At 42.2% G+C, this 13,969-nt stretch overlaps 1 protein-coding gene across 3 annotated transcripts in view; it reads right to left on the bottom strand.

Annotated features, from left to right (window-relative positions):
* The window catches only part of ARAP3 (ArfGAP with RhoGAP domain, ankyrin repeat and PH domain 3), a 194,453-nt gene that overhangs the window by 105,726 nt on the left and 74,758 nt on the right, over positions 1 to 13,969 (bottom strand). For all 3 annotated transcript variants that reach the window (XM_088447431.1, XM_088447432.1, XM_088447430.1), the window contains one exon: positions 1,644 to 1,705. In XM_088447431.1, the coding sequence (XP_088303557.1) occupies positions 1,644 to 1,705 (62 nt within the window). The remainder of the gene's footprint in view (positions 1 to 1,643; positions 1,706 to 13,969) is intronic.

The raw sequence follows: 13,969 nt of genomic DNA on the forward strand, positions 1-13,969 counted from the left end.
ATGGTCGATATTCAATTAGTCAACAGGTACAAAAGGGCAACAGGTACAAAAGGTCGACATTGCAGGAGGTTGACAGCCTATGGTCGACACAAATACGGCCAACTCATTTTTTATTGGTTTTCAACATTTTTAAGGTTAAGATAAGATTTAGGGTGAGGCACTTATGGGGGAGGGTTAAGGTCAGGCTGCTGGAGGGGACGGCTAGGGTTAGGCACTAGGGGGAGAATTAGGGTTAGGTTTAGGCACTTGAGGGAGGGTTAGGGTTAGGCATCAGGAGGGGGGGTGTTGGTGAGGGTTAAAACATAAAAAATAAGTCGACCTGTTTTGTGTCTACACTTTTGTGTCGACCATCTGAACCTGTCAACCTTTTGTCCATGTCGACCTTCTGCACTGTCGACCTCTTGTACCTGCAGACCTATTGCATTGGTGTTGACTGTGGACCTTCCCATTGTCGATTTTTTGTACTACACCCACAGTACGCCACTTGTATGGATCCCAGATTTTCAATGCCAGCATTGCACTTTCCAGATTCCTCATCTGTCGGTTTGGAAACATCTGAATTAATGTACAGTTTCTACTTTCAGAAATTGAATGGTTTGAACATGTCAGAAAACGACACATGTAAAACTGCAAAGAACAATCTAAATAAGATCATTATGATTTTGCTCCGCGTATGAAGACTTCAGGACTATACAGATGAATCCGTCTCATACTGTACCTTTTATACAGCAAGTATATAATTACAAAATCTGTAATTAAATCTGAAGCATATTATTACAAATGATGTCATTATATTTGAAAAACATGGTTGTTGATATGTTGTGTCATTTTTCCAAGGATAATAGAGTAAAACAATGAAGAGATAAGAGAAATAAAGAGATAGCACGACCCTCTGGGACACATAAATAGTCCTTACCTCCCAACATCTGAAGTGGGGGAATCAGGATAAGGTGCACACGCTACAAATTTGTGGTAGCACTCACACGAGAAGGGAGAACCATGACTGGACATGGCCACAGCATGTTGGGATACTGCCATGTCTCTTCCTAGGAAAAGGATGTCTAGGACTTGCAAGTGATGATGGGTGCACATAGCTTCCTAATTTCCCACAATGGGACAAAGGTGTCCATGGATGGGTTAGTGACACTTAGCCCTCAAATCAGGAATACCCTCCTTGAATTGAGCATTTGAACCTAGTGTAATGTTAGTAAATGCATAGGTTCCAACTCTTCCATTTTAGGCTTTTGACCTAATAGGCGGATTGATGGACGGTATGTCCAGGTCATCGCTGCTGTTCATAGTAGTTGCACATGACAATGAATGTCTGTTTCTGGGAAGAGGAGGTAAGGGGCTGCATAGAGCTTTAAAAGTGCTATTCACACCCCTGTGGTTGATGTGGCCACACCTCCATTGTGACATGACCACGCCCAAATGGTGACATGACCACGCCCATATCATCGTCTGCAAATTTGTCAGTGATGGTACATGACTTCTTCCAATCCTGTCTGACATTTTCATTGTTATGTGACTTGATAGCAAATGTGAACTCTTCACTGATCTGTCAAGTTAAACATTTTATCTAGGTTTGGTTTTTGTGTCAACGAGAAATTTGGTAAAACAGAGACAAAATTCTATTCTCTTACCTAAACTAGAGATGGGTCTTTCTGGAACGACAGGCAAATCTACCTCTGCAGACGTCAAGCAGCTTTTAGGGGAAAAAAAAAAAAAAATTTTTATAAGCTCATCAGATTAAATCATGTTACAGTCTCTATTGTGCCTTTTTTCTTATTTTTTTTTTTTACTTTTAAAAAGTTTTAATTTCTGTACAATCACATAAAGATACAATTGACACATGCATTGTCTAAAAAAAAATGAATGTATGCATTTGACAGAGCAATGTACGACAGATGTAGGATCATAATATTTGATTCAAATTTAACACGATCATTTCACATGACAAATCGAATCGAATTGGAATATCAAGCGATCTAGCAATCTGCAGTACATTTTATTGTATTGTATTATATATTGTAAAATACACACATCGATTCTTTAACTACTGATCGGATTAAAATGTCACACCTGCTGACTGTCCCTCAGTCTCAGGGACAGCGTTTAAAGATTTGTCCCTGAAATTCCTTTTTCCCTCACGATGTCCCTATTTTCTAATTTTGACCAACAGACTCAATTTTCTCATGCCCCCGTCCCCCCATGCTTTATAATTTAATATATAATGAAGGAAAGTGTTTAACCCTTTTGCTGCTGAGGCCATTTTTCGATGTCTGCCCATGTCACATCTTATAGCTGAATTTATGCAGCGCCCACACAGTCAGAAGACAAAATTTTCAGAAAATACTATTAAGGGGGATATTTACTAAAGTGAGAGTGTTTAGAAGTGGAGACGTTGCCCATAGCAACCAATCAGATTCTACTTAACATTTATCTAGCACCTTCTAGAACAGTGTTGGCTAACCTTGACACTCCAGCTGTTATGGAACTACATAACCCAGTATGCACTGCTATAGTTTTGCTATTAGGGCATGCTAAAACTGTGGCAGGGCATGCTGGGATATATAGTTCCACAACAGCTGGAGTGTCAAGGTTAGCCAACACTGTTCTAGAAGATAATAGTTAGAATCTGATTGGTTACTGTAGGCAACATCTCCATTTCTGAAAACCTTTAGTAAGTATACCCCTTAGTTTCTTTGCTCATTCTAACATGTCAAATACAATATAAGCAAAATGGCCAAAAAAGTGCCTTTTTTATCGGAAATTCAATAAAGTGAAGGGGCAGCTATAAAGTTGTTGTCAAGTATAGTCTGCATATGTATTGGCTTATTATCTACCAGTTTCTGTTACATTATACAGCTGTGCCTCGGCGCGAGTGATCTGCAAAGTATTATAGCGTCTGTTTTTAGTCTGTTTCGCTTGAATGCGCGTCTTAGCGCAACAGAATTAATTTATTACCAGTTATTTATATAGCGCACACATATTCCGCAGCGTTTTACTGAGAATATCTTACCATTCACATCAGCCCCTGCCCCAGTGGAGCTTACGATCTATATTCCCTACCACATGCTCACACACACACACACTATGGTCAATTTTTGTGGAGAGCCAATTAATCTACCAGTATATTTTTGGAGCGTGGGAGGAAACCGGAGTACCCGGAGGAAACCCACACAAGCACAGGGAGAATATACAAACTCCACACAGTTAGGGCCGTAGTGGGAAACGAACCCATGACCTCAGTGCTGTGAGGCAGTAACGCTAACCATTACACCATCTGTGCTGCCCACAAGACCCATCAGGAGCTTCACGAGCCTGCACTGATTCATTTGATATGCAACACTTGTAAACAGTACAGTCTCATGAAGTGTTTTTTGGGTCGCGAATAAGATGCACATTCGACCAAATAAGACACAAAAAAGACAATCGACACAAGCCAAGTCGCAAGGGACCTGGCACGCCGAGAAGTGCTGTTTGGAGTGACTGCGGCAATAGTGTATGAGGACACATCTGTATGCCGTGTGTACTCTGAACAGCTCTCCTATCCATGAACTGGTCATTTTACAGCTACTAAAATAGTTTCTGTATAAATAGCAACTAGTACGTCATTAAGTGATTAATGTAGGCAGGCTGTAGCTCTAGGGGAGATGTATCAAGCCTTGGGGGGAGATGTACTTAGCCTTGGAGAGAGATAAAGTGAACGGAGATAAAGTACCAGCCAATCAGCTCTTTACTGCCATGTCACAGGCTGTGTTTCAAAAATGAGGAGCTGATTGGCTGGTACTTTATCTCAGTTCACTTTATCTCCATCCAAGGCTTACTAAATAGACCCCATAGTACCAACCAATCAGCTCCTAACTGTCTTTTTTAACATGGCAGTTAGGAGCTGATTGGTTGGTACTTTATCTCTCTCCAATGTTTGATACATCACCTATTGGGTGTTGCCCAGATTTCCAGTTACAGATGTAATGGAACTGTTGTGTGACATGCCCATCATTCACTGCAATGGGGCCCCAACTTGACTTTCAAATAAAAACAGCCCCAGTGGCAAACGCAGGATTTCTAGAGAGGGGTTCCCAAATGCCTGATTTTAAAGCAAGTGTGGCCAGTCCATGGAGAGGGCATAATCAGCACTTAACCAGCTATAATATACGTCACACGAAGGTACTGTATGAAATAATTCTGACATACAGTATACAGGACCAGCAATCACAGTATGCAATTATGTCTGAGCTGATTGTTGTTATTTCAGATGTGGGCTCCATTCCAGATTATTTGCGCAAGTTCGGGAATCTGAGGGGGGCAGAAAAAGAACCTTGCTCTGCCCTGGACACAGATGTACAGATTGGTCTCCTTATGTACAGGATAGTGTTTTATTATACAGCATTAATAATTTACCCTATAGATGCTCCATATCAGTGCACCCCTAACAGTGCATGTTCTCCAGATCTCCCCGTTCATTTGGGACACTGAGGAGATCTTAAAAACATGCAACATTAGTATTATATGCTATTTCTATTGTGGTCATCATGGTGTGCACGAGGGAGGGGGGTTTCAGGCAAATGCCCCCCCCCCCTGCATTTGCATTTGAGCCCTGTAACGATGCTGTGTTTATGATAGTTTGTATTCAAATGTCTGCTAAGATATTTGCACTTCTCAGAATGCAAAAAAATCCTTCTTCCACTTATTTTTTAGAAGGTGGTGGGAGGTATTAATCACAGGGATCGATTCTAATGCTCGCAAAGTAAATAGCGCCGGGAGGGAACTCCTGGCGCTATTCAATCCAGGGGTGCGAGCAGAAATTCGACAAGAGTACAGTCGCGATGCTGTTTTCTGCCTCTAGAGCGGGGAAAACAGCATCGCGCCGGGAAGTTTTGTCGAAGAATGTCCGTAGTCGCGACTAAACACCCTGTTTAAGGCACGAGGGGCGGGAGAACAGGCATTCCCCGACCTAACAGCGCGCAGAATTGAATAGCGCTGGGAGCTCCCTCCCGGCGCTATTTACTTCGCGATAAATTGAATCGAGCCCATAGATTACTGTACAATATTATATAACAATTCCAGAGGAAGAGTCTCATAACCTCACAACTTTTCAAGTTGGGCAGGCAAGGTAAATAAGAGTGAGCACAGTGAGGGTGCAATGCCACGCACAACAGCGATGGAACCAGCACTTCTGACCTCAGGAGAGGTTTAAAATAGGAGGGGGCCCATGTACTATCTACTGTGCATGCGCAAATCTCCTGGCGCCAGCACCATTTTCTTTGGGATTTCTGTGGAATCAGCGTTGAGGTAAGTATAGTCCGTGGGTGCAAGGTTTGCAGTGGGGGCCTGTGGGCTTTGTATGTCTGACAGCGCCGTGTCAGGGCTCAAGTGCGCCCTCTGCTGGCCTGCACCCTAAGCAACATGACATCATTACATTGCGCAGAGGAGACGGAGCTGGCAGCACCAGTAAGTGCAGCTCTGACTGGAGCGTCCTGAGCAATCGGCTGTACAGGCTGTAGGGTGCCTGTCTGGAGGGTCTAAAGGATGCTCTGGCTGTGCTTCAGCAACAACCCTGGCTGCACGGTGCCACCCTGCTAGCCAGAAGCAAGGGCCGTGGGGCGGCGACAGTGCAGCCCACAGAGTCCTGCGCTTTGCGTCGTAGCAACGGTTGCACACCCTTAGTTACATCCTCGATGTCTCCCATGTTGGACTCCCCCTTACACTTCCACTCCTGACTCCGGACCACCCATTAGCCAGATCGCCGATCCGGCCTGAATTTAAATGTAATTTATGTCCGTGTCTGCACGGTCAGGAACTAATTTCATTGCCTGCCCCTGAGCTGGAGGAGCTAGTTTGTTCCCCTGTTGTTATAAGCAGCACCACTGGCAGCAACAGCATGTAGACCAGCATGCGACAGCATGTAGACCAGCAACGTATGCGACAGCATGTAGACCAGCAACGTATGCGACAGCATGTAGACCAGCAACGTATGCGACAGCATGTAGACCAGCAACGTATGCGATGACATCACGCTGCTATTGCACACCCACTCTCTCTCTGTGTGGTGTGCTGTGCCCAAGGAGAGGGGCTATGGAGGAGCTGCCTCAGCTGTGCACCACAATGCCAGGAGGAGGACCGGCCAAACAATAAACAGTGGGTACAGATACAGGAGTCAAATCACTTATTTGACAAAATATTGCATGTTACATTTCAAATATGAAACATTGTAAAAAGGCATGTCAGGAGGGCATATTTGTGGGAGTCACAAATTTATAGTTTGCAGGGGGGCGCAGAGCACCCTAGCACCGGCCCTGTGTATAAGGACACATCTGTAATTCGGGACACTGCACATCCTAAGGATGTTTGTTTAGTTCTCAATCCTTGTGATAACCATCAATCAATCAAGCACCAAAGTCCCAGAAAAGGCAGATGGAGCTTGTAAAATGTTTCTGTGTAGTGGATACGGGGTTAGATGTCAGGAAATGTTAGGGGGGGTTAGGTCCTAGTATGATATTGCACAGAGGCCCAGTATATTTGGTTTTAGCAGGCAATATATATTTTCACACACTTTAATATTCCATTATACTATCTGCCCTTATGGGAAACCAAACAATCCGCATAGAAAGTGTCAACAAGATGGTGCTGTTTCTGTATATTTATTGTATTATTGCTGGAGAGTAATCACCCACAAATCTGTTCTGCAACAAACACATGAAAAGAAATAGATATCTTTAATATACCGGTTTTACGACCCAAGGGCGGTTATTCCATAACAAGGTGTAAAAACCCATAACATCTATACAGAAACCTTCTTCTGTTTTCTAATTTCCAGTAAATGAATCATCCTGACCACATGCTGAGATAGCACAGCCAGTATTTGTACTTGGACTAATGTCGCTCTGTGTGTGGCCTCATCACGACGATACAAGCCAATGTGCAGTCTAGTACAATTGGGTAATTTAGGGGTATATTTACTAAAGTCCAGGTTTTTAGAAGTGGAGATGTTGCCCATAGCAACCAATCAGATTCTAGCTATTATCTTCTAGAAGGTGCTAGATGAATGTTAAGTAGAATCTGATTGGTTGCTATGGGCAACATCTCCACTTCTAAAAACCCGCACTTTAGTAAATATACCCCTAGAGTCAAAAGAAAATGCAACTACAGGATGCACACCACGGTGTTATGTGAAGAGAACAGATGCAACCTCCTATTTGCAAGCCAGAAACATATTGATGCAGAGTTTGCCTTTTAATGCAGATTTTTCTTCTCAGCTACGGAGGCTGCGAGGAAAAATCCACCCTCTGGGGCTTAGCGCACGGGTGGCGTTTCCCGTTGTAGCTTATGGACTAACGATCGTAAGACTTACCGGGAGAGGGGTCCGTTGGATCCCCCTCCGGCACTCTTCACTTGCTTATGTGCGGTCCTCAGACCGAGCATGCACAGTAGCAATGAGGGTAATGCATTAGCGATCCTTTCACTTCTATAACACTGCTGGATCGGGTTCCTTTCAGAGCCCCTGTCCCGGCGGATGTTTTTTTAATACATCTGGTCCATCATTAATTTCTTATCACCGCAAATCGGGGCAATAAGAAATGATAATTGCTGGGTCTAGGATCTGATAATTAATAAATATGCCTCACAGAATAGTGAAGTCATTTACCATAGATTGTGGCATTGCACTCATCAGACCTCAGCTTGCCTCTATCCTGACTATATTAATGAAAGGAAAAAACACAAAAACTCTATTTTCTTCACACCTGATTGGGCAGGACGTAGACAAACTCAGATTTAAGCTTTTAAAATTATTGGCCTTTATAAAAGCCCAATTATACTTTTATTGGAAGAGACCTTGTCAGTATGCAAAGTAAACACATTGAGGTATATCTACTAAAGTGAGAGTTTTTAGAAGTGGATATGTTGCCCATAGCAACCAATCAGATTCTAGCTATTATCTTCTAGAAGGTGCTAGTTAAATGTTAAGTAGAATATGATTGGTTTCTATGGGCAACATCTCCTCTTTTAAAAACTCTCACTTTAGTAAAATGACCCGATAGAATACTGAGGGTCACTTGAGAAATATTATAGGAAAAAATTATCTTGCTAATAAAGACAATCCTGGCCCTCAGGGTGTGCAGGGCTTCATTGAGAAGCCCTGCCGTGGAATATAATTTCACGTAATGCTGCCCATCCACTAGGCGATTAAATTGAGCGATTGAACGATAACGATATCGTTATCGTTCAATCGTTCATTAATCATTTGCAAATAGTTCACTAAAATGTCTACAACGACCGGTGATGCGCGCTTCCGCTGGTCATTTTAGACATCTATCATCGGGCAAACATACTGGACAACCTGTCAGGTTGAGCATTTTTGCAGATGAACTGAATGACTGCTCGCTCAGTGCAGGCTCATCACAGACTGACAAACGACTGCACGATTACAATCTCGTAATTGTGCAGTTTTTTGCCTGTCTTCTAGTAGAAGGGCAGCTTAAGCTTGTCTCCATCTTTGTCTGTACCAATCTACCTCTGTGCTTGAAGCAATACCAATACACTGTAGTACTCCATGTGGTTGTTACAAACCTAAACCTTCCTTCTGCTGGTCCATCGAGAACAAGTAGGGTGGACGTTTTACATTGACAGTCATGCAGATGTAGAGTCATCCAGTGGCAAACGCAGGATTTCTAGAGAGGGGTTTCCAAATATTTCATTTTAAAGCAAGTGTGGCCAGTCCACAAAAAGGGCATAATCAACACTTAACCAGCTATAATATACGGCATACAAAGTACAGTTTACAGTAGTGTATAGTATGTAATAATTCTGACATACCGGTATACAGGACCAGCAATAACAGTAAGCCATTATATTGGGCAATAGGGCCATCCTGTCTGAGCTAAATGTTTTTTATTTCATATGTGGGCTCCATTGCAGATCATTTAAGCAAGTTCGGGAATCTGGAGGGGCAGAAAAAGAACCTTGCACTTCCCTGGACATATATGTACAGATTGGTCTCCTTATGTACTGGATAGTGTATTATTATACAGTATTACTAATTGATCCTATAGATGGTTTATATTAGTGCACCCCTAACAGTGCATGTTTTTCAGATCTTCTAGTTGGTGCACAAGTATATTCACTACGGACTGACATATTTTAAAAGATCAACAGGTCAAGCTAATAATTTCATTTGTGACACTGAGGACAGACTTCTGTATTATGTGCTATTTCAATTGTGGGCATCATGGTGTGGGCTAGGGAGGGGGGTTTCCAGGCAACCGGAAGCCCCCCCCCCCCCCCCCCCCCTGCGTTTGCCTATGGAGTCATCATAAATTTTAAGACAACTTAAAATGTATTGAAATTGTACTTTTGTCATAAATAAAACTAGTTCAATAATATCAAATTAAAGATGTCCTTTAATAAGCATTGTGTTAATTCATTAAGTCCTCTTTAATTAAAAAATGACAATAATAATAATAATAGTTCAAAGACAAGAATATGAAGTGCTGAGTTCTGCCATTTAAAACTCAATTCTGTCCAGAATATTAAATGCAATAAAACACAAAACAGCAAGCAAAAGCATGCACATAACAGTAAAAAAAAATTAAGAAAAACAAAAAAGTGCAATAGAAGAAAATGATCCTTTCCAAATGGTTGCATAAAAAGTTTAAAATAACATACATTACATATCCTTGTATTTTTATTTTTTTTTTCTAGAAAGACTACAAAAATATAGCATTGGTTTAATCTTAAAATGTTAAAAAGTGCTTTGAAAGAAAAATAAAAAGTAAAAATGGGATTAACTTTCCACTAACCAGTAGTGGTGGTAGATAAATATAATTACATCTCTTACAAAAATGTCACATTGTGCTATTTACTCTATGATTACGTATTTAGAAAGCACTGGGGTGTTTCAAGATAGGTTTGTCATGACATACTGTACTGAACACAAGTAAACACTGTTCAAGCTAAATTGAGAAATCTAGAAATGAAATAGTTAAAAACTTGGTCGAATGCATAACCCCTACCCTACCCTACCCTCTTGGAAGGACTGCATTTTAAGCATTTTCTGTTCGATGGAACCTTGCACAAAAGGTATTTCCTAATTAGTTCAATTTGCAACATTTACAAAGCCCTTACATTAAATAGCGCATGCAAATGACACATTTCACATTGGATTTAGTTCTGATACATACTGAGTTTCTTTGCACAAAACCAGGTGAAGAGATTTAACCCTCTAAAGTTTTGAGGGTTAAATGTGTAAAACAGAACACATTAGGGATAAGCTGCGGGTCGGTCGGGAGGATTATTGTTAGACACTAAGGGGAGGATATGGTTAGGATACAAGGGGGTGGGGAGGTTAGGGCTAGTCACTAGGGGATTGGTTAGAGGTAGGAATTAGAGTTTGGGATAGGGCCAGTGTACTCACCGGAACGCCACTCCATCAGATGACTCCGCCGGAACTGACAGTCACATGACCGACAGTACCCGGGAAACACGGCAGCTACCGAAAGCAGGTAGATCACCACTTGGCCACCAGGAACGATGTGTTGACATTCTATAATGCCGACATGGTCAATGCATGTTGACAATATGAATGTGGACATTGTAAATCATACCAAACCCAACTGTTTTGCAACGATAACTTTAATAATGGGGCTTATGTTTGAAGCATCGCAAAAAAAGAAAAAAAAAGTAATTTTGTACCTGGAACAAACCATGGTGCAATGCAAGGGGTGCAAATACATTTATTTTATTGCATGCAGGGTAAATACTGGCTGCTTTTGCATGTAGCCTACAAATGCCGGACAGCTTAATTTTTACAATGCAATTTAGATATAAGTTTAGACACACTCCTGCCACATCTAAATCTCTTTGTACAGTTTACATTTGAGACCCCTGCAGTGCATTATGATTTTACCAAGGTGCAAAGCTACTTACTCTTTTTTAGGTCTGCTACCACTTATTGGATGGATTCAATCTCTAGTAGAATATATCTTAAGCCGCACATCCACTAGGAAACTAGGGAAAGACAGTACGATTACAACATCGCAATCGTACCGTCGTTCCCCATCCCCTGCAGTGCCTACACTGAACGATATGTCATTCAGTGTAGACACCCTCCGTCATCCCCGACATGGCCAATCTGTCGTTATCGGCAGATTGACTGGCATGTTTGTGCGATGACAGATGTCGGAAACGACCAGTGGGAACGCGCATCGCTGGTCAGTTACTGCCATTATAGTGCACGATTAATGAGCGATTGCACAATTACGATGTCGTAATCGCGCAATCGCACATTAATATCGCCTAGTGCAGTGTTGGCTAACCTTGACACTCCAGCTGTTGTGGAACTATATATCCCAGCATGCCCTGCCAGTTTTAGCATGCCCTAATAGCAAAACTTTAGCAGTGCATGCTGGGTTATGTAGTTCCATAACAGCTGGAGTGTCAAGGTTAGCCAACACTGGCCTAGTGGATGTGTGCCTTAACTTGTACCTTTTTGTAAAGAATCTTCAATATTATTGGGCCAGGGGTCTGCAGAGAGTAGGTGGGCTCACGCAGTCCTAGGTGTAAAGATGATCCTACCTCTGTATCATCTGCACAACATTATCTTCCAAAGTAATTTGCTTTTAAAGCTACTTCGGACTTGATTATGGGCCTGATTCAGAGATGTACGTAAATCCGATGGTTTATGTACATCTCCGATTGTTGGATCTGCGAATGTGCAGGACCCGTTCTGTGCATGTGCAGAACGTGTCCTGTGTGATTGCTCGCAGACCCCCCTTAGCCGCAGCATGACAGACAAGGTGGAGTGGAGACAAACCGTAATCCAAAACGGGGGGGCGTGTCGTCGGGCGCAGACTCCCTGGATCCGGCCGTCCAGTTCCGACGACCAGGCTGAGAAAGTTTCAGCTTACGCAGCCTGGCCAAAGCAGCAACCATCGTGACTGATTGTTACAATGGTCGCAGTGGTGATTCGAGGCAGCTGGACTATGCATTTTAATTGGACGATATTGCACAGCCGCTTTCCTGCGTCTATGCAGTACCATCCATCTGTGAATCAAGCCCTATGTCATGTACTTTACCTGGAGATGGGGGTCAGACCCATGCAGTTTACTTATGGAACCTTTTATCCACAGAAAGTCCACTAAAAAAGTTACTTTGGGAAAAAAAAAGCACAGAATTCGCACATTTTTGGAAGGGATAGGAAAACTTTCTTGGCCATGAGAATTTGATTGCCAAACACTACAAACACAACACGATAAACAAACAAACAGGCGCCAACAACAACATCAAGCTGCCATATTGAGGGTGAGGTTTAAGATACAAACAAATATGAAATTATTTTAGATTTCCCCTTTTGTCTCGTGCTCTTTCAAAAAGTTTTCATAGCTACCCTTCTTTTGTTTTGGAACTCCAATATTTTTGCTCAAGGAATGTGTCACTTAAATGAGATCCCAATAGCCTTGGCCTAACGAGGACTAAATGTTCATCCTGAATTGGTTTAAATGTAGCGGCATTTGCCCTAAGTGCGGCTTCTAAAGACTCTTCGGTTAGGTTCATCTCCCAAGAGTCTGTATATGTTTTGTGTAAGTCGTCACTGTCCTCAAATGGGGATAAATCCCTCAATGCAGTTATACCATCCTCCTCTTCCTCCTCTGTTACACTAGGAGCAGTTTTCCTCCCTGGAGAACAGACTAAATAACTGTTCTCTCCTGCTCTGGAAACGGAAGTCTTTATGAGGGAAACTTTAGGAGGATACTTTTTCTGTATAAATGGTAGCCTTGGCAAGAGATGGCCAGCTATTGTTTTCGGTGGAGTTCGAACAATACCTTCAGCTGGTTTTCCACAGTTTAATGATACTGTGCCTTTCGATTTAGATGCAGGAGAAGAAATATTTCCCACTGGTTGTGGTCTTGCTGTAGTAGTGTTTGTCACTGTCGTGTCCTTTTGTTTTGGTCTTGCAGAGGGAATATTCTTTATCACTTTTGATAATGATATGGCAGTATTTCTTAAAGGCCTTGTCACCTCAGCATTCCCCAGTGGCTTTTGTAAAGAACCACTCGAGTTTTTCATACTCGACACAACATTCCTGCATTTAGGCGGTTGTGAACCATTGTTTCCTATTAGCTTTGGCCTCTGGAAAGTTACACTTCCCGGAGATTTCTGTACTGATAATCCACATTTTTCTGACGGTTTCTGCTTCAGTGAAAACTTATTCCCCTTTGTTTTTGATCTTTCTGGAGAGCATTGTTCCACCTCTACTGGTTTCAGTGACAAATCGCTTTTTGTAACTTTGACTTTTTGTGTGGCAGCGTTCCCTATACATTTTGTCCTTGGCACCCATCCAGTTGGCTTTGCTTTTGGCCAAGGAGCAAGTTCAGGTGATCCCTGATGTGGAAGACCGATATCTCCTACCTTTGATTTGGGCATAGGCAAACCACTTACTGCTGCTCTTGGTGAGGGAATATTTGGCACAGGTTTCCCGATAAATGTTTTTTTAAGAGTTGAAGATGGTGAAATTCCCATAGTAGTGGGTCTCTTTGAAGCAGGACTGTTGACAGTCACCACACATTTCATGTAATCCTGCTCTGATACAGTTGAATGTGTAGGGGAAATTGGTTTCACAGGACCTGAGTGTGTTGCAGAAATTTTTTGCACTTGAGGTCTTTTTGGAGTTGTGTACCTCATCAAAAACGATTTCTGAGATGGAACATTAGTCGATGGCATGTTACAGGTACCAGCATTACCTACTGGATTTGGTCTGTGCGAAATATAATTTGTATCCACCATTGGAGATTTTGTGGAATTGCTTCTGGCATCCAATGCAGGTCGAAAAAATGTGTTTTTTGTGACAGACTTTGTCCTCTGCAGTAATGTGATTCCTGTTACTTCTTGCCGCATTGTAGACTGTTTATTCTTCACTGGCATGGGAGATGGAGCATTATTGAAGGGTCTAGGAATGTCATCAGTCTTT

The sequence above is a fragment of the Taudactylus pleione genome, unplaced genomic scaffold (assembly GCF_031769625.1).
Source record: "Taudactylus pleione unplaced genomic scaffold, aTauple2 ptg000431l, whole genome shotgun sequence".
Taxonomy (NCBI): Eukaryota; Metazoa; Chordata; class Amphibia; order Anura; family Myobatrachidae; genus Taudactylus; species Taudactylus pleione.